The sequence below is a fragment of the Giraffa tippelskirchi genome, chromosome 8 (assembly GCF_054371585.1).
Source record: "Giraffa tippelskirchi isolate mGirTip1 chromosome 8, T2T-mGirTip1v1.2.pri, whole genome shotgun sequence".
Lineage (NCBI taxonomy): Eukaryota > Metazoa > Chordata > Mammalia > Artiodactyla > Giraffidae > Giraffa > Giraffa tippelskirchi.
This window is the reverse complement of record NC_137282.1, coordinates 114,873,855-114,896,897: the sequence shown is the minus strand read 5'-3', so window position 1 is coordinate 114,896,897 and position 23,043 is coordinate 114,873,855. Positions and strand designations below refer to the sequence as shown.

At 40.4% G+C, this 23,043-nt stretch overlaps 1 protein-coding gene and 1 long non-coding RNA gene across 18 annotated transcripts in view; one reads left to right on the top strand and one right to left on the bottom strand.

Annotated features, from left to right (window-relative positions):
* The window catches only part of LOC145517698 (uncharacterized), a 30,214-nt gene extending 8,366 nt beyond the window's left edge, over positions 1-21,848 (bottom strand). Inside the window, exon 1 of the long non-coding RNA XR_014062272.1 lies at positions 18,852-21,848. This is a non-coding gene — a long non-coding RNA (uncharacterized LOC145517698). The remainder of the gene's footprint in view (positions 1-18,851) is intronic.
* RANBP17 (RAN binding protein 17) overlaps positions 1-23,043 on the top strand; it is a 355,438-nt gene that overhangs the window by 318,787 nt on the left and 13,608 nt on the right. For all 17 annotated transcript variants that reach the window (XM_081520766.1, XM_081520759.1, XM_081520765.1 and 14 more), the window contains one exon: positions 5,333-5,499. In XM_081520766.1, the coding sequence (XP_081376892.1) occupies positions 5,333-5,499 (167 nt within the window). The remainder of the gene's footprint in view (positions 1-5,332; positions 5,500-23,043) is intronic.

The following is a 23,043-nucleotide window of genomic DNA, read 5'->3' as shown; positions in this document are numbered from 1 at the left end:
CCCACTGATAGATAAGTATAGGAGGCTAATGGAAGCATCCTGATGGGAGAGCCTGACTGTGGGGGAAACCACCACTATTACCTACCCCCATACTCTTACATATAGAGGCCAGCACAGGGCTTACAAAAATCCACTGTTAATAACGGCTCTCAACTCATTCATTTAATAAATATCAACTGTGCACATGCTATGTACCAAGTTCCATTCTAGATCTTGATAGTACTGAAGAGAATAAGATAGGTAAGGTCTCTGCTAATGTGAAGTTTATATTCTAGAGATGAGAGGTAACAGTAAACACACACATGTAAGAAAATATCAAATCATCATAAGTGCTGAACAAGACTTAAAATAATGAATATGGAATGATTCTATGGCTTTTTTAGAAGTGATCAGGGAAAGCCTCTGAAGATGAGCCGTGACAGGGATGAGGCTGCATTCCAAGAAAGCAAAGGATGGCACAGAAGGCAAAACAGGAAAAGGTGGGGGCAAGCGAAAACCCACTAGAAACCATCAGAAGTTACCCTAATCAAGTTCATTATTCTTAAAAGTTTCATTATTAATAAAGAATATATGTTGTTATGAGCATGTGCTTGAATTGAAGTTAATGTTATAAATGTAATAAAGAAGTAGAACATTCCAGGAATGTTTAGAAATTTAGAGGCCTTCTTCTTTAGTTTCTCCCACCAAAAACGTGCTACAAAGAGAAGAAAGATACAGATGAGCTAGATCGAATGACAGGCTTGGTGTTTCAGGAATTGAAACAGCCAGGAAAATAAATGGGGAGTGAAAAGGGAGAGACCTACTAGAGCTGGGCACTATGTTACAGACTTTACATGCTTTCTCTCTCTAATCTTTAATTTCTCAAGACAAAGTAGGTGGTAGTAAGCACATTTTACAGAGGTGAAATTGAATCTTCATATAGTCAAATTGAATCTTCAGTAGTTAATCTAGAAGATAGGGTCAACTCTAAACTGCTGCTTCATCCAAATAGACCTTTTATTTCTGAATTTGCCTCTCATACCATATTTTCCCTGGTGGCTCAGATGGTAAAGCGTCTGCCTACAACGCGGGAGACCCGGATTCAATCCCTAGGTCGGGAAGATCCCCTGGAGAAGGAAATGGCAACCCACTCCAGTATTCTTGCCTGGAAAATCCCACGGACGGAGGAGCCTGGTGAGCTACAGTCCACAGGGTCGCAAAGAATCAGACACGACTGAGCAACTTCACTTCACTTCACTTCACTTCATACCCTCCTCTGCTGTGATGAGAAATTTTGAGTCAAAGCCAAATTTCAGTTCAACCCCGTTATCATTCTTCTGACTCTCAGTTAAGCAGCTCTTTCCTATACAGTTAGCTACCTTTTCCGAACAGCGTTCTGTGCTAGGCCTTAGTGAACAGGGGGGCTGCTACCAGTGTGCGTGCTCCCTGTGGAGGCCAGCTGCGGAAGAGAAGGGGCCTGCGGTGGTTTCAGTGCGAAACAGCAAGTCGCTGGAGAGGACAAAGTGCCTGTTGGGCTTAAAAGTTCTGTCCAAAATTGCCTAAATCATGGATTATGAATACCAAGAGCTACTTCTGCCCATTCTTTTATTTCAGGAGAGTTTCATTATTTGAATCTCACACAATAGCTTCAGCTGCAAATAAAGAAGACCAATAATAATACATAATCCTCAGCACTATTCATTCTTTCTTTGATAAAATGGTCCATGATCCTTATGATTCCACACTTTTCAATCTACCCTGAAATATCATTTATCCTTTTCAAAGCCCCCAACAATAAATCAGCCATAATGGAAGCTCTTCTTCTTGCTTTTATTGCATGGATATATGCTCCAACCTTCATGTCTAAAGTGTTTACCTGGCTTTTTCATAGCTGACTCAGTAGATTGGACCCTTTTAATGCAACCTGCATGGCATGTGGTCACCAAATCTATGTGAAGTCTTGATAATTTTTGTATGATTGATAGCATATCGCTCTTCACTGGTGAGGGGAAGCATATCTCTTTCCTGCTTGCTTCCTTTTGTAGATGTGAAGTTACTTAATCCATTTACTTTCACGATTGGGACTTCAAAGGCAGAAATATGAAGGAAAAGAGAAAAGCAAAGAGGTACAACAAGTCTGTACCTGACTTTTAGGCCTAAAAATTTTCTACTACATTATATACTACTTCCCAGGGTTGTATTAATAAAACCAAACTTCCTTTTCTGCAAAGTAACCCAGTTAGTGGGGAGAGAAAAACAATTAATCAAATGCCATAACTATAGGAGGAAATAAAAGCTCCTTTCTTAAAAGCCTATAGCTCCACAGCTTCCCAAAACTATAGTCATGCCCATCTTTTAGACCTTCATCACCCCTCATGATTCTGTATCATCTACCATTGTCCTCTATTTAAAACACGTACTTCTGTCTATATTTCAGAACTTGCCCCCAAACCTACCTCTGTTTACTATGTCATTTCACTTAAAACAATGTGTGTGAGAGAATTTTTACACTGTAATGTTACATTGATTCTACTATTATTACTAAACAGAACTCGAGACCTAAAAAAGCTTTCTCAGATTAGCTTTGTCTATCCATTCATTGGAGAAAGGAATGGCAACCCACTCCAGTATTCTTGCCTGGAGAATTCCATGGACAGAGGAGCCTGGTGGGCTACAGTCCGTGGGGTTGCAAAGAGTCGGACACGACTGAGCACTACTACTACCCCTTCTTTAGTTAAATCAGCTGATGTTTCACCTCTAATCTGTGACCAGCACACATGTGTCTCAGAATTTTAGAGATGAGTAAAATGAATAAGAAAGTAACTAATTCCTTAGAAGTTTATAATCTGCTACTTCCAGCCCTACTCTCCCAATCTACTTCTATTCTAAATCTACTATATTTGCCATTTTTTTTGAGGCCTGTCGTGTTTTTAATTGTTTGTTTTGTTGTTTCTGTTACTAATCATAAACTCCCCAGAATTGTGTCCATACATTACTATTAGCCAAAAGAAAATCTGGGCAGTGTCTTGCTCTAAATCAAAACCATGACTTTTGGATAAGCTGTCTCTGAAGAAAGCTGAGCGCTGAAGAATTGATGCTTTTGAACTGTGGTGTTGGAGAAGACTCTTGAGAGTCCCTTGGACTGCAAGGCGATCCAACCACTCCATCCTAAAGGAGATCAGTCCTGATGATCAGGACCTGTTCATTGGAAGGACTGATGTTGAAGCTGAAACTCCAACACTTTGGCCACCTCATGTGAAGAGTTGACTCATTGGACAAGACCCTAATGCTGGGAAGGATTGGGGGCAGGAGGAGAAAGGGACGACAGAGGATGAGATGGTTGGACGGCATCACCGACTCGATGGACATGGGTTTGGGTAAACTCCAGGAGTTGGTGATGGACAGGGAGGCCTGGCATGCTGCAATTCATGGGGTCACAAAGAGTCGGACACGACTGAGCGACTGAACTGAACTGAATTGAACTGAGCTTCATTTTTCTCATTAGAAAAATGCAAATAACAGTACCTATTATATACAGAAGTGGTTGTTAGAGATATATGAAATGTTATTTAGTGTACAGAGAAATCATGTCACTTACTTGCCAAAAAAATAAAAATAAAAACCTTCACTAACACCTCTGTTGTGTTTCAGATTGTATATAAATGTGTGACCTACTACTGGATGCCCTTAAGGAAGATCCCAAACTATTTTGTCAGCCTACACATTCTTTTACTCAAACCATAAGTCCTACTCCCTAAATATACCATGAGGGAAAATTAGTAATAACTACCATATTTTTCTCCTTCCAGTTTTTTTGAGATATAGTTGACAATTTGACTGTACAAATTTAAGGTGTATAACATAATGATTTGACTTATATACATCCCCAAATGATTACCACAATAAGTTTGGTATTTATCACCTATCATTTATCAAATTTATCATTTATCATCACCTATAGTTAAAAATATAAGAATACTCATCCTTGTGATGGGTATTCATAGGATATACTCAACTTTAATATATAATATACAGCAGTGTTATTTATACCCCTTGACCACCTTCATCCAGCTCCCCCTCCTGCTAACCAGCTACCTCTGATAACCACAGATATCGTTTCTGTGAGTTTGTTTTTAAAGTATAATTGCCCTACAACACTATGTTAGTGTCTGATGTCATTCAGTATTTCTAAACATTACATGATGGTAAAATACTATGGAGTCTAGTTACCATCTGTCAATCTACTAAGATATTATTGGCTATATCCTCCACACTGTACAGTGTATGCCCACGACTCATTTTGTCACTGAGAGTTTGCGCCTCGTGTCTCCCTCACCTGTTTCCCTCCCTCCTCCCACGCCCCTCTTCTCTGGCAGCCACCTGTCGGCTCTCTGTATCTGTGACTGTTTCTCTTCTGTCGTGTTTGTTCATTTGTTTTCTTTTCCTTTAGATTTCACATATAAGTGAACTCATATGGTATTTAGCTTTCTCTGTCTGACTTATTTCACTTAGCATAATACCCTCTAGGCACTCGTGTTGTTCATTAAGCATAGTAAGCTCTCAATAAGTATCAGTAATTTTTACTGTGAGAATTTCTAGTTATTTTTCTCCTCGTTCAGCTCTGCCACATATTTTACAAATGATGAGAAAGCTTAACTGGCTCCTTCACAATAACACACAGCAAGTAGCTGGAAAAGATGGAGTTTGAAACTAGATTGAAATTCTGGCTTCAAAATCCATACCTTCTCACCATATTATGTGTACTGTGCTAATCTCTCCATCTGAAAACTGTCCTTCCTTGTGTTTAGCTGAAATAACTTTTCCCAGCCCATCTCAGGTGCTACCTCCTTCACCACACCCTCCTTGATCCTCATCCAAATGCAATATCTCTCTCAAACTTTTCACAGCAGTGTGATCCTCATTCTACACAACACTGTGCTCCAGTGGCTTATGTCTAAATCATAATCTCTTTGACACAAGGGCGAGGGTTTCCCCGAAGCAAAGTACTTTGTGCCAGGTTTACACCCAGTTTCCCCTGAAGCAGAGCACTTTGTACCATGTAGATATTTAATAAAGACACTTAAAGTGAACAGAAGGTCATTAAGGTCACACATGGAAAATTCTGTCCAATGCAATCCAGGAATCATTTACTTACTAATGTGTCTCTATGTGAAGTCCTGTAGTTGACATTGGGTTTAGAGATAAGCAAAGCAAAAATCCTCAGAGTTTACAGTTTGATAAAAGTGCTTTGAAACCAGAAATTGTTTTTGTTTTTTTCTTAATTTAGGCGTTAGAGTGAGATGAGACAAACGCTTTAGTCATGCAGGTGAATTCTCATTTGTTGTTCACACAGACACAGTCGTCTCCTCCAGCTGCTGTACCAGTTTAGACTACATCGTCACCTACCTCTTCAAGCACATAGCAAAGGAGGGCAAGAAATCACTTCGATGCCGAGAGGCTACCCAGGCTGGTCAGAGACTGTTACATTTTATGCAGCAAAATCCAGAGGTCCTGCAGCAGGTAAATAGTGGTTGTTCACCTGGCTTAAGAGATAAGAGTTTCCCCGAAGCCAATCTGGTCTCTGAATACCTTAGAGCAACTGGTTTTGCCAAGACCCTTTACTGGTTCTCCTCTAGGAGTATTTTCCCTGTAAGTAGGATAGTTGGCCTCAGGATTACCTGCCCTCAGCAAATCTCTAATTCATACATCTCATGCAGTGAAGCTAGTATTCAGAAAGAGGATAGCACTTTCAGAGACAAGAGATATACTGAATAAAAGTCAAAGCTGGAACTAGAAACAGTCAACCTCTGATTTGTTTCCTGGAGGCTCTAATAATGTCATCTTAGGTTTTCCTTGTGAATACTCTGGTGTGGTGAGAAACTACCATTTGCTGGGCTCCTAGTCTGTGCCAGGTGACTTGCTGGGTCATTTTCCCCATTTTTAGATGAGAAATCAAGGTTCAGATGGGTCATATTCCCGAAAACATTTAAATAATAAGTGATAAAGCCACGATTTGTTAATTTTCAAATGTTTTCTGACTAGCTAATATGAATTAGGTCTAAGTTTAATGTTCTTTAAAAACTCACTTCTACAAATCACAGTAACAGCATGCATAAAGATAAACATAATATATATGCCAGAAACATTTCAAAGAGAGTAATACCATTTTGCTCTGGAGATAGCATCACTATGATATATTCCCATTCTACTAAATTTGGGAAATTATATCTTTATACTGCTTCCAGTTGTCTTATTTTGCCAAACCATCTCCATAATAGTCTGTGGTTTGCAAATGTAAACGCTTTAACATGGTCATTAGCCAGCAAATAAGTCGCCTGCAATTCAGCAGAAAATGTCAGTCTGAGTAAATAAATGATGAAAATGAATAAGAAAGCCAAGGAAGAGGTTTTCTTCCTAGCTGTCATTTTTTGCTAATACTTAAATGAAATTATGTAAACTTTATTTGTGGTGATGTTTCAGTTAACCAGTTAATTTCCTGGCAAAAAGGTGTGGATGAAGATTTTGTGTAAATAAGCAAAGGGCTGTAACTATTTGGTATGATCCTGAAATTGTTACAAAACATGTTGGTGATTAAACAGGAGGAAGGTAACTCACTTATTGAGGACTTCCTATGTACAAGATGCAAGAGCTGTTAAGATCCAAAAGACATAATTTCTCTTCTGAAGTTTTTCCTGCCAGGTGGGAAGGAGAGACCAGTAACTAATTGTATGCTAATTGGATTAGTACAGTGATGACGGCAGGAGAGGACTTTCAGGGACGTCTTCTCATTTAGACCCCCACAACAACCATGAAATGTGGATATAATCATGCCCATTTTACAATTGAATAAATTGAAGCACAGATAGATCAACTGGAAAATGGAATGTGAACCACGGTCTGTTTGGCTCAAAAATTGAAGTCCTAACAACTTACTTACATCATTTATTCTCAGGGAACTAGTTGGTGGGGATAAGATCTCAGGTTCAGCCAGAATGCCTCTTCAAAATATACATTCTATCCATATTTGGATATACCTCTCCTCATCCATCCATCTGCAGTAGCCACTGGTTTTGCTGGGAGTGTGTCATAGCGCTCAGGTGTTTTATGAGAAGGCTGAGAACCACAGAATTAAAGCATGTAGCCAGCCAGTGGAGAAAATAAATACCCATGGATTGGCCAGGAATCAAGCCTACCTCCAACCCCACCATGGCAAGTGACAAGTCTACCACCTACCAGTATTCAACCATGATCGTAATATTGTCCCATAAACTTTGGCAGGAACTTTTAAGTGGGTAGAAAATTTTAGCAAAAATCAATAGGCCATGGTCCTGGACAAATGCCATCAGACTGTGCAGAACAAGTAATGTGGTTGTGCAAAGGACAATCATGTTTGTCTTTACTCAGAATTATCATGTGTTTGTTGGTTTAAGTAATTTCTATGTGTTAATAATACTTGGTAATCCTTTACTTTATAGCATTTGACTAAGTAGTGATATATCTTTATTAACAGTGGAATGCATTCTATTTATTTGGAATGTAGGCTCTCAGATAACATTTTAAATATTAATGACTGGTTTCTGGTAGTCAGCATAAATATGATTTGCATTAGCACTAGGTTATATCATCTTGAGTGCCTCTGATGTCAACTATTGGGTATAGTAGTATCTGACATCATCTCCTTAGGTCACTGACAACTTTGACCTCTATTCTTATGCACAGTTCCTGTCGTCTCAAAAGCTCTTTTGAATTGATTTGAAATTTTGACTCTTCCCTTTATGAGGCAGTAAAATTGATAATTATTCAGATGGGAACTGAGCACTGAGTGAAAAATCAATTCCACCCGCTCTCTGCTGCGTATAAAATTACTTCTGAGTCGGCTGGACTGAACGGATGGCCAGAGTAAAAGCAGCAGGCAGAAGTAGTGGGAAGAATTAGCTGGACAGAGCTAATAGCCTGAAGGGATAGACTTGGAAAAGAGGGAGTGGGCCAGTTGGGGGTTATTATGAGCAAGGATGGGTCCCATTGATCATCTGTTTACATCAGCTTTCCAAGACCTTATAAATCAACCCTGAAGAGCAGCAGAATCCAAGATTCAGCCTCTTACCAGAGGGAATTTATATTAGATTATTCTCATTTTCACACTCAGATGAAAAGTGAGCCATTGATTATTCATTGGTTGCCCATTAAATGCTGTTTTTATAGATGATTTGCCTATCAGAGAAGGTAATGAACAAGGTTGCTGCTTCATAACTCAAGGTTTCGGTTTTCAAGGCATCTGTGTCGGTTAAGTAATGCCTAACCCTATTAAAAGGAATGGGTTACAAATTGCTTAACAGTGCTGAAAAACTAGACCCTAATGACTAATTGTGCTTAGAGTTTAGAGAGGGTTTGTCAGCTCTTTAAACTAAACTGATGCAATGATACTGCAATTATTTACTAGTTTGAACTGTTTCCCCTCCCGGCCAACCTGGACCTATATTGCTGGAAGCATAATTGCAGGAAGAGTGTCAATTCTAAATTGCAAAAGTTATCTCCTGGAGCTTCCACAGTGACTGAAGCATGAACCTACATAAAGGATTTTCTGACATTCCTAGAGGCCTTTCTATTTGTATGCAGCTGCTTGGGAAAGACATTTTAAGTGCCTCTCACCTGAAAATGTGTTTATTATGACCTGCTACATGGCTTTAGATCTTCAGTGTTTTTAAAAAACATTCTCCAAATAAGCCGTCTTCCATATTTTGCAAACAAATCTAAATTTTCAAGCATTAAATTTAGTCCATTATTAGACTAAAGATCTATTATAATTAAGTGAATTTATTTCAAGTAAGAATTATTGTCTAACCAGCATTGCTTTAACTTAACAACTGAGAAAAACCTAGTTTATGTATATTAGCAAAAAAAGTTCCCGATGCTTTTATGTCATTAGAAAGATAAACTAAAATTTTAAGAACAGGCCAGTAGTAACAGGGATTACACATGGATCTGTTACAATAATTTGGAACATAAGATTTCTATGTGAAGTGTTTTTAGTTTTATCCCTGGTCATGTTAAGTATTTGCATATATAACTCAGAGGTCGGTGTCCAGTTAGTTATATCACAAAGTGAAAGAAAGATCTATCTGAATTAGGTAAATGAAAGAGTATGTCTTATACAAATTAGAGAGGCATTTCAAAGATGTGACTCATTCTCTTTCAGATTATAAGAATAGGACACTGATGTTGAATGTTTCTCTAAATCAGAACTTCTGTTAAAACCAAATATTCTAGAAAGAGTAGCAACTTACATAGAAATAAAACAAGAATTATATAATGGTCAGTATTACTGATTCGATTATACCATTAACTTATTAACAGTGTATTTTTAGCAATTATGTTCTCTAAAATTTAAATATGCCGAATGGAGTAATTAGAACATTTAGGTTTGAATTTATCTTAACCTGTTCTCTTTAACTGTCTGACTCAAGTGAGCTGTACTAAAAATCAGAAAAAGTTCTAATTATAATCCTTTCTGTCTCACCCTCCCTCCCCCTTTGTGCTAACCTGGCAGTTAACTACAAATTGTGAAGAACTGTCAGGAGTTATAAGAATCATACTTCAGATACTTCAGTAGGGACGTAAGCTGGAGAGAACAGTCACCCTTTTCCTCAATCAGTCAGTCAATCAATGAAAATTGCTTTTGTATAGTGCTCTTCACGACATGCATCCCAAAGTGAATTATAGCAAAAGGAAAATCATCTGCTCTTTCTTCATTTCTGTGTTTAGATTGAAACAATATTGCTCAACATTTTGACATACTATACAAGACATCGTTCATGCTTAAGATTCCATTCCGTAATACTAAGTAGGAGAAAGTGCAGTCACATATTTACCTGATGTTGAGATTTTGGCCTATAGAACCTCAGCAAGGCTCTCACAGTGGGAAGTACTTTAGCAGGTGAAATATATTCATGTCTCTTATGCTCTTAAAAAATTAACCAAATTTTCTAATGTTATAGACATTTCTAGTGAGTCCTGACTAGAAAGTATGTTCATGGCCCACTAGCTCAGTCTGGTTAATTTGCAGCTATTATCAAAAATATGACAGCGGATTGGTGTCAAAAACACATGCAGAAAGAATATTTACAACTGGATCAGAGGATAACATGGATTTAAAGGGAAGCCAAGGATGGGTCATTAGGCACGGCAAGTAAAAATTCAGAATAATAAAATTGTTTTTTGCACATGCTGCTGCAATCATGGTCTTCTTCACAGCAATATGTATGTACCTTGTATTTATTTCAAGGAAAATAATAATACTGGCAAAATATTGCAGACAAGCTTTTTACATATAAGCATGTAGTCTGATTTCATCACCACAGCATCTGTGAAGCTGTCATATTATGAGCACCATTTTACAGATAACTAAAGCATAAAAAAATTAAGTAATTTCCTAAGTTACTAGTAGTCCATAAGATCATGTAGTCAATAAATGGAAAAACTAAAATTGTACCTTGATGTGTTTCATTCAGAATTCACATATAGCTTAACCACAAGGCTATAGTTTGTTGGTGGCTGCTAACTTGAAGCAATATGCGTGTTTTAAGCATTTACAGTGAGGCAAGTTGAGCTTCCAATAAGTCCCAGGGGCCATCCTTAAGGTAAAATTATTCAGAGCAGTCATCCTATACCCCAACTTTGCGCTGCAGCTGAAATGAAACAGATGGGCAGTGACCCAAGGAGACACTGGGCAAGACAGAGGGAAGTTGCTTTGCCGGCTGGTGTAGAGAAGTCCTGTGCCTTCACCTTCACTGAGGTAGAGCTGACAGCGCTTCATCTTTTACTCTGTGCCCATAACCCAATCATTAATTCTATAGCCAGACACTGAAGGTACACAATTTAGTAGGATGTGTATCCTTGAGAAGGTCCGAGTCTAATAGTATAACTGTCTCATGATGTTCCTTTGTTACTTTCCCTTTAATGCCTCTGGGGCAGCTCTTGAGGTTTACTCTAACCTGAGTTCTCTAGGGTAGAATCAGTATGGCATCTATGAAATGAAGTTGGGGAAGCAACAAGTGCTTTGCATCCACCCCCACAGCCTGCACATCTCTGGGCTTTGTCCTGACTCTCACCACTGATTCATCAGTATTGAATGTCATTTTTCACCTCTTTCTGATTGTAAGCAGCCTCTTTTCTCTAAAGGAGACTACTGCCCCTGAGTACCAATAGGTCTGCTGAAAGTCATTCTTCAGAGTCTCTCACACTGGCATGTCTGAAACTGACTCTTTTGAGCATCCCTCTCCTGCTTTTCAGTGTGTTAAGATGAGGTACCATAGACTAAGGTGTCTATAGAGCCAGCTGGGAAACGTGACAGAGGTGGCCAGTGATGAAAACTGTGCTGAGTGTCCACCCTGTCTAAAGGGGCGGTCTCCACACAGCTTCTAGCTTGTTGCCCTGCAAGATGGTGAGGCCCAGTGTTGCCAGATGTACCGAGCTTCCCTCCCAAGGAGAAGCCAGAAACCTAGTTCTGTAAATGGTGGTCACTGATTGAAAAACAAAATTACTCTGCAGGCCAACGCTGTATGTTTGGTTTCCACTTTGTCACCTCTGTATTCTGTAATTTAAGAGAATTTCAGAACTAAGATCTCGTAATGCGTGACCCCTTACATTTCTCTCAGCCCTCTTATGTGGCCTTGCAAGTTTCTCTCTGATGTTTTAATAATTCTTAAAGCATACTTTTTAAATTTGTTGTTTTAAAAAGGTTGCATTATTTTGCTTTTACATATGACTATACTTAGGTCTTTACTGAAACTTAAAGAGGACACTTTATCACATTTGAGTTGTATCTTTGCATGTAGAAAGGCTTCAATAAAGGGGCAGTGAAACTCATCTAACATCCCCCAAATATATTGTTTTTAATTTTCAAAATAGCAAAATTGTTTCAGGCAAAAATAAAGTTCACTTTGGTCAAGTGTGTGTGTGTGTGTGTGTGTGTGTGTGTGTGTGTGTGTGTGTGTGTAATCTAGTTACTCAGGATCAAATCAAAGTATCTAAGAGGAACAAACCGGGAGCTGACTGTGCCTCAGAGCGTGAGCTCCTTACTGCAAAATTCAGACTGAAATTGAAGAAAGTGGGGAAAACCACACTAGACCACTCAGGTATGACCTAAATCAAATCCCTTATGATTATACAGTGGAAGTGACAAATAGATTCAAGGGATTAGATTTGATAGACAGAGTGCCTGAAGAACTACGGATAGAGATTCATGACACTATACAGGAGGTGGTGATCAAGACCATCCCCAAGACAAAGAAATGCAAAAAGGCAAAATGGGTGTCTGAGGAGGCCTTACAAATAGCTGAGAAAAGAAGAGAAGTGAAAGGCAAAGGAGAAAAGGAGAGATATACCCATTTGAATGCAGAGTTCCAAAGAACAGCAAGGAGAGATAAGAAAGCCTTCCTAAGTGATTAATGCAAAGAAATAGAGGAAAACAATAGAATGGGAAAGACTAGAGATCTCTTCAAGAAAATTAGAGATACCAAGGGAACATTTCATGCAAAGATGGGCTCAATAAAGGACAGAAATGATAGGGACCTAACAGAAGCAGAACATTAAGAAGAGGTGGCAACGATACACAGAAGAACTTTCCAAAAATATCTTCATGACCCAGATAATCACGATGGTGTGATCACTCACCTAGAGCCAGACATCCTGGAATGTGAAGTCAAGTGGGCCTTAGGAAGCATCACTATGAACAAAGCTAGTAGAGGTGATAGAATTCGGGTTGAGCTATTTCAAATCCTAAAAGATGATATTGTTAAAGTGTTTCACTCAACATGCCAGCAAATTTGGAAAACTCAGCAGTGGCCACAGGACTGGAAAAGGTCAGTTTTCATTTCAATCGCAAAGAAAGGCAATGCAAAAGAATGTTCAAACTACCACACGATTGCACTCATTTCACACGCTAGCAAAGTGATGTTCAAAATTCTCCAAGCCAGGCTTCAACAGTACATGAACCGTGAACTTGCAGATGTTCGAGCTGGATTTAGAAAAGGCAGAGGAACCAGAGATCAAATTGCCAACATCCATTGGATCACAGAAAAAGCAAGAGAGTTCCAGAAAAACATCTACTTCTGCTTTATTGACTATACCAAAGCCTTTGACTGTGTGGATCACAAGAAACTGGAAAATTCTTTTTTTTTTAAATGTAAATTCAATTTAATTTTTTTTTTTTTACTTTACAATATTGTATTGTTTTTGTCATACATTCGCATGAATCTGCCTTGGGTGTACATGTATTCCCCTTCCAGAACCCCCCTCCCACCTCCTTCCCCATCCCATCCCTCTGGGTCATCCCGGTGCACCAGCCCCAAGCACCCTGTATCATGCATCGAACCTGGACTGGCAATTTGTTTCACATATAATAATTTACATGCTTCAATGCCATTCTCCCATATCATCCCGCCCTCGCCCTCTCCCATAGAGTCCAAAAGACTGTTCTATAAAGAGATAAGAATACCAGACTACCTGACCTGCCTCCTGAGAAATCTCTATGCAGTTCAGGAAGCAACACTGAGAACTGGACATGGAACAACAGACTGGTTCAAAATTGGGAAAGGAGTACGTCAAGGCTGTATATTGACACCCTGTTTATTTAACTTATATACAGAGTACATCATGAGAAATGCTGGGCTGGATGAAGCACAAGCTGGAATCAAGATTGCTGGGAGAAATTATCAGTAACCTCAGATACGAGGATGACACCACCCTTATGGCAGAAAGTGAAGAGGAACTAAAGAGCCTCTTAATGAACGTGAAAGAGGAGAGTTTAAAAGCTGACTTAAAGCTCAACATTCAGAAAACTAAGATCATGGCTTCTGGTCCCATCACTTCAAGGCAAATAGATGGGGAAACAATGGAAACAGAGACTATTTTGGGGGGCTCCAAAATCACTGCAGATGGTGACTGCAGCCATGAAATTAAAAGGCGCTTGCTCCTTGGAAGAAAAGCTATTACCAACCTAGACAGCATATTAAAAAGCAGAGACATTACTTTGCCAACAAAGGTCCATCTAGTCAAAGCTATGATTTTTCCAGTAGTCATGTAGGGATGTGAGAGTTGGACCATAAAGAAAGCTGAGTGCTGAAGAATTGATGCTTTTGAACTGTGGTGTTAGAGAAGACTCTTGAGAGTCCCTTGGACTGCAGGGAGATCCAACCAGTCCATCCTAAAGGAAATCAGTTCTGAATATTCATTGGAAGGACTAATGCTGAAACTGAAGCTCCAATACTTTGGTCGCCTGATGCGAAGAATTGACTCATTGGAAAAGGCCCTGATGTGGGGAAAGATTGAAGGCAGGAGGAGAAGGGGACGACAGAGGATGAGATGGTTGGATGGCATCACCGACTTGATGGACATGAGTTTGAGTAAGCTCTGGGGGTTGGTGATGGACAGGGAATCCCGCTGTGCTGTAGTCCATGGGCTCGTGAAGAGTTGGACACGACTGAGCAACTGAACTGAACTGAAAGAGGAACAGGGCTGCACAGAAGTATATATTTAATAGCCAGGTAGCAAAAGTCCAAAAGGCACTAAAACTCTTAAGAATGATGAATTTGTGATCACTATCCCTAAAGATCAGTTTAGAAAGTTGAAGTTTATGATTTTAAAAATAGAACACTAATTTTTAATTAAAATGGCTTTTATCTTTGATACTATGAACTCATTTCTCTGTTCATCTTTAAAAGGACAATTCTAGTCCAAATCCTTTGTTATATACCATATCTTTGCCTTTTTCATTTCATTTTTGTTATAGAAATATTTGTTGAATGACTATTTCACCTGTAACAAAAAATGGTATTTTAAAATAGAAACCTGTTCTGATAAATCATCAAATTAGTATTATAATCCTATTGCCTTTACACAGTACCTTTTTTCCCTCAAATCACCTCCATCTTGATACTTGTCCTCCCACCTAGCAGAGCCTGAAACCTTGTGATGGTCAGTGAATGTTTGCACAGCCAACCCAAAAAAATATTTTTAGAAGTGCAGTCTGCAGACAGTGACTTTAGACATCAAATCTAACATGGTCGTAGACTACTACTGAACAAAATAAACAGTAATGCTAAGAGTATATCATTATATACTATATAATAACTCTGCTGAAATGACATAAGAAAATTTTAAACATGGGTTAAAAAAAAAGGTACTTCAAATATTGTTCTAAATGGCTGACAGAACAGAGAGCATTTGTGGGTTGTTTTTTTTTCACTAGGACATATGTTTTTCTACCTCTAAGCACAGTTCAAAGATGTAATCCATTGGTAGTGTAGCTTGCCTTATTAATTGAAAGGGGTAGAATCCACCAGATGTAGCCCAAACCAGCAGAGAGTTGGGTGACTAAGCAACAGCAAAGACACCATATTGAGTGAGCCAGAATTCAGTCTCCAGGTCATTTATTTCAACCAGTGACAGTGCGTCTAAACTCCAGTGCTTCAGCAGTGATTGATGGTTTAATATCATATATAATTTTTTTAATGAAGGAAAACCATTTAAATATGTTACCATTTGCACTGGTATTCTCCTATGTACATAACCGCATTTAATCATTATGGGGATTGTTTTTATACTTGTGTAATTTGTATCCAAGAAATAACTGTCAAAACCATCTCATGCTGTTGCTGGAAATGGTACAGTGTGCTTCATACTTGAATAGATTCATTCTTCCCTGCACGTAATTAAGAGTGTTGGAGCTTCACTGCTACCACATAGGAATTCCATGTTTACATTTCTGAGAATGAAAAATTAGCCACAATGTGCTTTTTCAAGCTCCCATTTTCTGGGGCTGTGATATTTAAGTACCTTAGTTCTGTATCAGTATATGATTTGAAGAGTTTGATTTTAAGACTTTTAATATTAAAATACATAATAAAATTTTATTATCTAATTACAAGAGGGTTTAGCCTCTTATTAAAGTTGCTAAATCAGGCCTGGATTATCATCATAATGGCACAGTTTGACATGGAATACTCAAAAGTCAAGTTCGAGGGAAGGGATGGGGTTTTTCTGTCGTTGTTGTTTTGGGGGGGTTTCTCCTATGCCTGCCTCTTGCACAGAATAACAAGGGTGAAATGCATGTATGGAAACAAACAAGGAGCAATTTGGGACGCTGGAGAAGGAGTGGAGGTGTCAGCCTAGGATGGTACCCTTAGGCGAGGCAGCTGGTATATGTAGCCTTTTGTTTATCTGCTACTGGTTTATGTAGCCTTTAGGCCGGCACCAGAAACAATCACTCCTACAGGGTCAGCTGCTGGTCAGAAGCAAAGTAAGAAAAGACTCTGCGTTCAAATGCACAGCCATAATTTCTGTACAGCTGGCACCTGCTACTGGTGCACAGCATGAAGGTGAAAGGTCAAAGAGGCAGTTGTTCCAAACTCAAGAATGGCTTAAAGGGACTTGTAGATTAATCTGCTTTATTAACTTCTGTATATTAGATAACTATTGCTGTGAATGACAGTACATCTTTTTGAATAAGTCGCATCTCTTTCTCTTTTAAATTAGCTTTTGAGTAATGAATATTAAATAGAAAGCATTTCAGGGGTAATTAAATGAAAACAGAACGATGTCATTTTACAATTATATTTGTGTGTTTATAGAATAGGGGAATTACAGTGTTTTCCAAGGAGCTAAAAAAAGAAGAGCCAGCTTCATAAAGAAGAATTTGAAATAAATAAGTTACACATCCATTAGCCTTTGTGTTTAAACTGAAAACAATATGATGTACTTTGTGACTTAGGATAGAGTCATTGGGTGCCAGTGGCTTGATTGGGCATTCCCGGGGCTCCAAGGATTTTCTTTATGAATTAAAGTGACTGCAATCTGTCATTGTTCTTTTATCTACAGTTTAGCACAGTTTTGCTATTATTCTGCAGCAAATGTTCTCAGAATAGCAGAAATGTAGTAAAAAATGAACAACCACCATATCTTTTCCTTCACACCCATGTAAAGCAGATAGCATTTCACGAGGAAAAAATCCAGTTTTACACAGGTTTAGCCCAATGATGATTAGGTATGCTTTATAACATCTCTCACTCGGTATGGCAAATGGCAAACAAGATAGTTTTTTAGCCCCTTCATTAATAGTGATTGGCACAATTAGCTCTCATTGGAAATTAACAGTAAAAAGAGTTCACTGAAATGCATTCTTTTTTAAAGCCTCTCCAAGGAAAATTTCTTAATTCATAGATGACACCAACTCTGGGAAAGCATTTAACAATCTGTTTCTAAAAGGATGATTTTTTTTTTCTTCTAACTCTCAGTGATTTTTTTCTGCTCTGTTTTGTATTTTGAAGAATTCTCAGGAAAAGAAAGCATAGCAGATGACATCTGTCTTTTCTATGTGAATACAGCACAGGTAGTAACATTTATCCATATTTCACAAATGGAAGAAATTTTGGATTTCATTTGTAACTCCCAAGTTTTAACACAAGTTCCGTCTTTCTACTCTGAGCTGTGTTTCCATGACATGTGAAGATGACCCCTGAGGTCATCTTACTGTGTCACATCCAAGGCAACCCAGGGCTCACCGGAAGGATCCTAAGCTTGTATGGGTGTCACAGAGGAGCAGACGGCCTTGAGCAGAAGAGATAGGATAGGATTATTCCCACATCCTTCCACTCCAAAGGAGAAGAATCTGCACACCCCCTCCTTAAAGATTTAGACTTTTCCTCCATCCTGTAACAGAAGTCTTATTTACTGCAGGGTTGCTAGAACCAGAGAGGTCACCATAGAAGGGCAACCTCAGATTCAAAGAAAATTTTAATGAAGAATGATTATGATGAAAAAGAAGTAGAAATAATTATTATATGCTTGGTTTGTATGTTAAGTGCTTTATATATATATATTAATATATATATATACACACAGATATATATACACATATGTATTCCAGTGTGTGTGTGTGTTTATTTCTGTTTGTCTCATTACTCTGTGAGGCATATATTTTTATCTCCACTTGATGTTCAGAATACTATAATCGCAGCTCTAGTAGTTCACCCAATAGCACACAGCTAATAAGTAGCAGAACCTCTGCTCTTAACCGCTATACCGTATAACTTTTAAATGGCCTGGAAACAGGGCTGGGAGGGATGTAGGATAAGCAAGGGGAGGCACACACCACTCATTCATCCATAAAGTCTTGATTAATCGAGCCAAGGGCTCCTTTCTTTGAGTACTGATTGGACAAGAGGTAAACACTTGACCCAAACTGGCTCATCTTCCCTGGATTTAGAAACTAACATTTAAAAGATAATGGTCAGCCTCACCTGAATTGAAAACTTGAAAATTCAAGAGCCATGGGGCAGCCATTCCCTGCCATATGCTCAGGGAAGTAGCCAATCTGCAGCAAGAGAAAAGAACAGCCGACACGATGACAGGATCTGCAGAGACAAGGCAGGCCCATAGAGAGAGACTGAGAGAGAGCCCACCAGAGTTCTTGTCCTGGTTCCAGGCCCTTGAGAGGCCTGACTGCACTGCCTAGTGTAGGGGTCCGGAAGTCACCCCTTTAATCTGCGATAGTCACTATCTTCATAGTTAAAGGATCCTTGACTCGGGAGTTGTGAGGGCAAAATGAACCCATGAGTACAGACTCACCTAGCACAAAGAAGGTATTCAATAAATGTGTAAAAGTCGCTTCATTTTGAAAAATAATATGGACTTCCCTGGTGGCTCAGACGGTAAAGCGTCTGCCTACAATGCGGGAGACCTGGGTTCGATCCCTGGGTTGGGAAGATCCCCTGGAGAAGGAAATGGCAACCCACTCCAATACTCTTGCCTGGAGAATCCCACGGACAGAGGAGCCTGGTGGGCTACAGTCCATGGGGTCACAAAGAGTTGGACACGACTGAGAGACGTCACTTTCTTTCTACTGCTTTTTAATGTTCCCATCCTTGTCCTTTTCCCTGATGTTCATAATTATAAATGTGGAAAGTATCCTTTCCAAGAAATCCCAAGCCCAAGACTTCATTTCACAAGATGATTTGATTTTAAATCCATGACTTAAGCCAGATTACCTACGTCTTCCTAGCCCCATCCGTGTGTTCTCCTTTTGTTAGAGTTCTTTCTGTGAATGCACATTCTGAATATCACAGACTCACTGGACTGGATGGGGCATGGTGTGATGTGGGTTTTACTCATGGGCCCAGCCTGCCTTTTTCTCACTTACTCTTCCTGTAAACTCCAGGCCTTTCCTTGCAATGGCAAGAATGAAAAGAAACTCCATAACTCTTTCTATTTGTATATTGTCTTCATACCTAATGTCTCTTCGAATTCTCACAACAACCCTAATGGGTTCAGATCAGTTCAGTCGCTCAGTCATGTCCGACTCTTTGCGACCCCGTGGACGGCAGCACGCCAGGCTTCCCTGTCCATCACCAACCCCCAGAACTTGCTCAAACTCATGTCCGTTGAGTCGGTGATGCCATCCAACCATCTCATCCTCTGTCATCCACTTCTCCTGCCTTCAGTCTTTCCCAGCATCAGGGTCTTTTCCACTGAGTCAGTTCTTCGCATCAGGTGGTCAAAGTATTGGAGTTTCAGCTTCAGCATCAGTCTTTCCAATGAATATTCAGGACTGATTTCCTTTAGGATTGACTAATGGGTAGATAGGGCCAATATGAATAGTTTTTAATTTGAGAGGATAGATATATCAACAAATTCAATCCCACAGTACCTGTATGGATAAAGTATGCATTGGTTCAGAGAGCTGAAGTGGGGACATTCCCATCAGTCCAATGGCTAAGACTCTACCTTCCAATGCAGGGGGTACGGGTTTGATCCCTAGTCAGGGAACTAAGATCCCACGTGCCATGGGATGTGGACAAAAAATACGAACATAACAAAACAGAGGGACAAAATAACTTGCCCAAAGACAGAGCCACTAAATAACAGTGCTTAGAATATAACTTGGGGCTTCCCACTGGCTCTGGTGGTAAAGAACCTGACTACCAATACAGGAGATGTAAGAGACACAGCTTTGATCCCTGGATCAGGAAGATCCCCTTAAGGAGGGCATGGCAACCCACTCCAGTGTTCTTGCCTGAAGAATCCCCATGGATAGAGGAGCCTGGCGGGCTGTAGTCCATAGAGTCACAAGGGGTTGGCCATGACTGAAGCCACATAGCACTCACGCACACAGAATTTAACTAAGGCTTTTTGGTCTCTAGGTTTTACAGTTTTTGCCATACGAGAGCTTCCCAGGGCCTTAACCTGCCTCTCATTCCTGGCATTTCTTGCTATTCCTTCAGCCTTATTCAAGGGTGACAGAGTTCCCCTACCTTCGTTTCTCTTAGTGGCATTGTGCATGGTATGAGAAACTCTTGAATTTCTTGAAAGAACGGTACAGTATAATGTGAGATTGGTTTAATGATGGCATAATTTATTCATTTTACAGTTATTGCCGATTTTTCACATAGCACTTGAAGGGTAAATTATGTGAAATTTTCTCAAAGTATATTAATGTGCTGGAGAGGTGACTTCAACCTTCGTATTCATTTGTCTTTAACTCTTGGAAACTTTAACTAGCGGTAACCATTTGTGCAGCAGTGAGTTCATATAGCATGTTAAGGGAGACTTCTTATTTGGTTGCCTTGAAGAACAAGGTAAAGGTTCCCTGATCCTCTGACCCTTCCTGAGTTAATGTGGCTTTGTATGATTTGCAACCCAGAAGAACCCTTGCATGTTAATTCTGCATCCCTTGTCATGCTTAGGAAAACACAAATGTAACTGCTTTCAGACGGATGAAATTCCATCCTCCTTTCAAAGTTGTTTAATTGTAAATTCTGTATTTGTTGAAGACTTTTCTACTTCGTAACAATCAGAGCAGAGAGATTTTGTAGTCAATAGACCTGGTTTTGAATATCAGTTTTGCTCCTTCCTAACTGTGTCCTCGGAAGAGCTACCTCACCTCTTTGAGGAGAGCAGCACCGCAGCCCGGGGGATTCTATACCTTATGTGGAGCAGCCCCCGCGATCAAGTGGCCGACGTGCTTCTTGCTGGGGTCTCATGCCCAGTCTCCCCGGACTAGCCAAGAGTCAGATGTCTCCCACTCCGTGACTCCTTCAGCCATCTATTACTCCATAACCTGAAACGTCGGTATCATGGAAAAGAAAAACAAAAGCATTCAAGCACGTATGTAGTTGAGGTCACGTGGACATAGAATGCCAAGAAGGAGTGATAGGAAGCACAAGCCCTGAAGAGAAATCTCTTAGGCCCCAGAGAGACCCACCACAGAGAAAACACTTAAGCAGGAGCTCTGTGTTAATGCCCGTACTTAATGTGGCATCTCGTTGCAGATGGGACAGAGAAGTTCCACTCAGGCAACTAAAAGCGTCAATTAGAGTTAAGTGCATTGAGGGGTGATTTCTCTGTGACCCTTAAGATTGGAAGGAAACAACGTGACGGGTGGGCAGTACGAGATTCATAAATACTTAGGCTGCACGAGCTCTTTAAGGCCTCAGGGACCACATTTCTCCAGTTCTGTCCCACAGTGCCTGACACACAGTAGGACTTCAGTAATCCTTTGAGCAGTGACTAAGTGTAAGAAACGAAGGGAAGGGAGAAAAGGGGGAAGCCGAGGTCTCGAGCACAGTACCTGACACACAGCAAGTACCCCCTCACAGGTGTGTTGCATGTGGGCACCCAGCAGGTAAGAGTCAATAATAGAATGTCACTGACTTGAAATGTATGCAGGTGAAACAAGTAGATAACAAGAGGCATTTAGAGCTTCTCTAGAGGCCTGGCTTGTTTTGGAGTTTGTACTTTAAGGGAGAAGTCCCACCCTCAGCAGACGATGGACTCTTCTTATCCCACCAAGGGAGCAAGCCCTCTCTGCCCAACCCCATCTTTCTCCCGAGCCCCTGCATTACCAAGAGGCTGGAAACAAATTGACAGAAACCTGGAGGACAGTAACTCCAGTGATTTAGGAGAATGGAAAGGCTGGCTTATGGGGCCAGATTAAAGGAGCTAAATATGTATAGCCTGCCTAAGTGACAACTAAATGGGGCATTTGATAAGTCTATAAATACTCGGAAGATGTAAATGCCAAGGAGGAAAGGGAATTACTTAGCATGGCACAATGGAGTATTGGCATAATGGGATAATATTAAGGAAGAGAAAATGAAGGTTGAACATCAATAAAAAGCTTCCTGACAAGGAGAACCATTCCTGACAGGGGACACTGTTAAGTTATGTGCTCTGGGCCAAGGGAAGTAATGGCAGTGCCATTTCTCAGGGTGCTGGCAACAGAGCCAACAAGACAGGGGCCAAGCTGTACCCTGCCTGGGGCCAAGCAGGCAACCTTCTGTGTCTATAGCCTCCCAGTCCTAGAGAAGGAAAGAAACTGCATCTTCAGATGGCTCAGCCTCCTGAAGGGTCAGACCATGTGGAGAATAGTTGTACCAGCCATTTGCCCTTCCACATGAGTGTGTGAAAGGGTCATTCAACTTAAAGAGTCCCCCATTTCCTGCTTAAAGAGTCCCCCATTTCCTGCAAGCTAAAGCCCACATTCTCTAGCACACAGGACCAGCCCCTTCGCATCAGACCCCTGCCTACCTCATCAGCCTCCTCCGCCACCACCACTCCACACACACCCTCTCAAGTCCCACAGAGCTGCTCGTCATTGCCCAGACACTTCTGCAAACCTTTGCACCTGCTCACCCTTCTTCCCACTTGACTCCCTTATTCTCGACAAAAGACTGAAATGTTGTCAGTGAAGCCTTCAAGCCTCCCCGGCCTCGGCAGGGTTCGCCCCCTCTTCAGGCCTCCCAGAGCCTCCTGTGAGGCCTCTGTCTGTGGCACTTGCTGTGCTGCGCTGTCATAAACAGCGTGTTGCCTCCCCTCCTTGGGCCCTTTGGAGGCTAGGACTCTGCCTCGTTCCCCTGTATGTCCTCAGGGCCTGAGGGAGCCTGGCACAAAGCTGGTGGCAGTGAAGTCTGACTACGTCAAGGAACGAGGTTCTCTTCCCAGCACTGTCAGTCTCTGCCGTTCTTTAGCCTCCCTGTGTAATTATTAGGGTAAAAGAGCTTCCAGATTTCA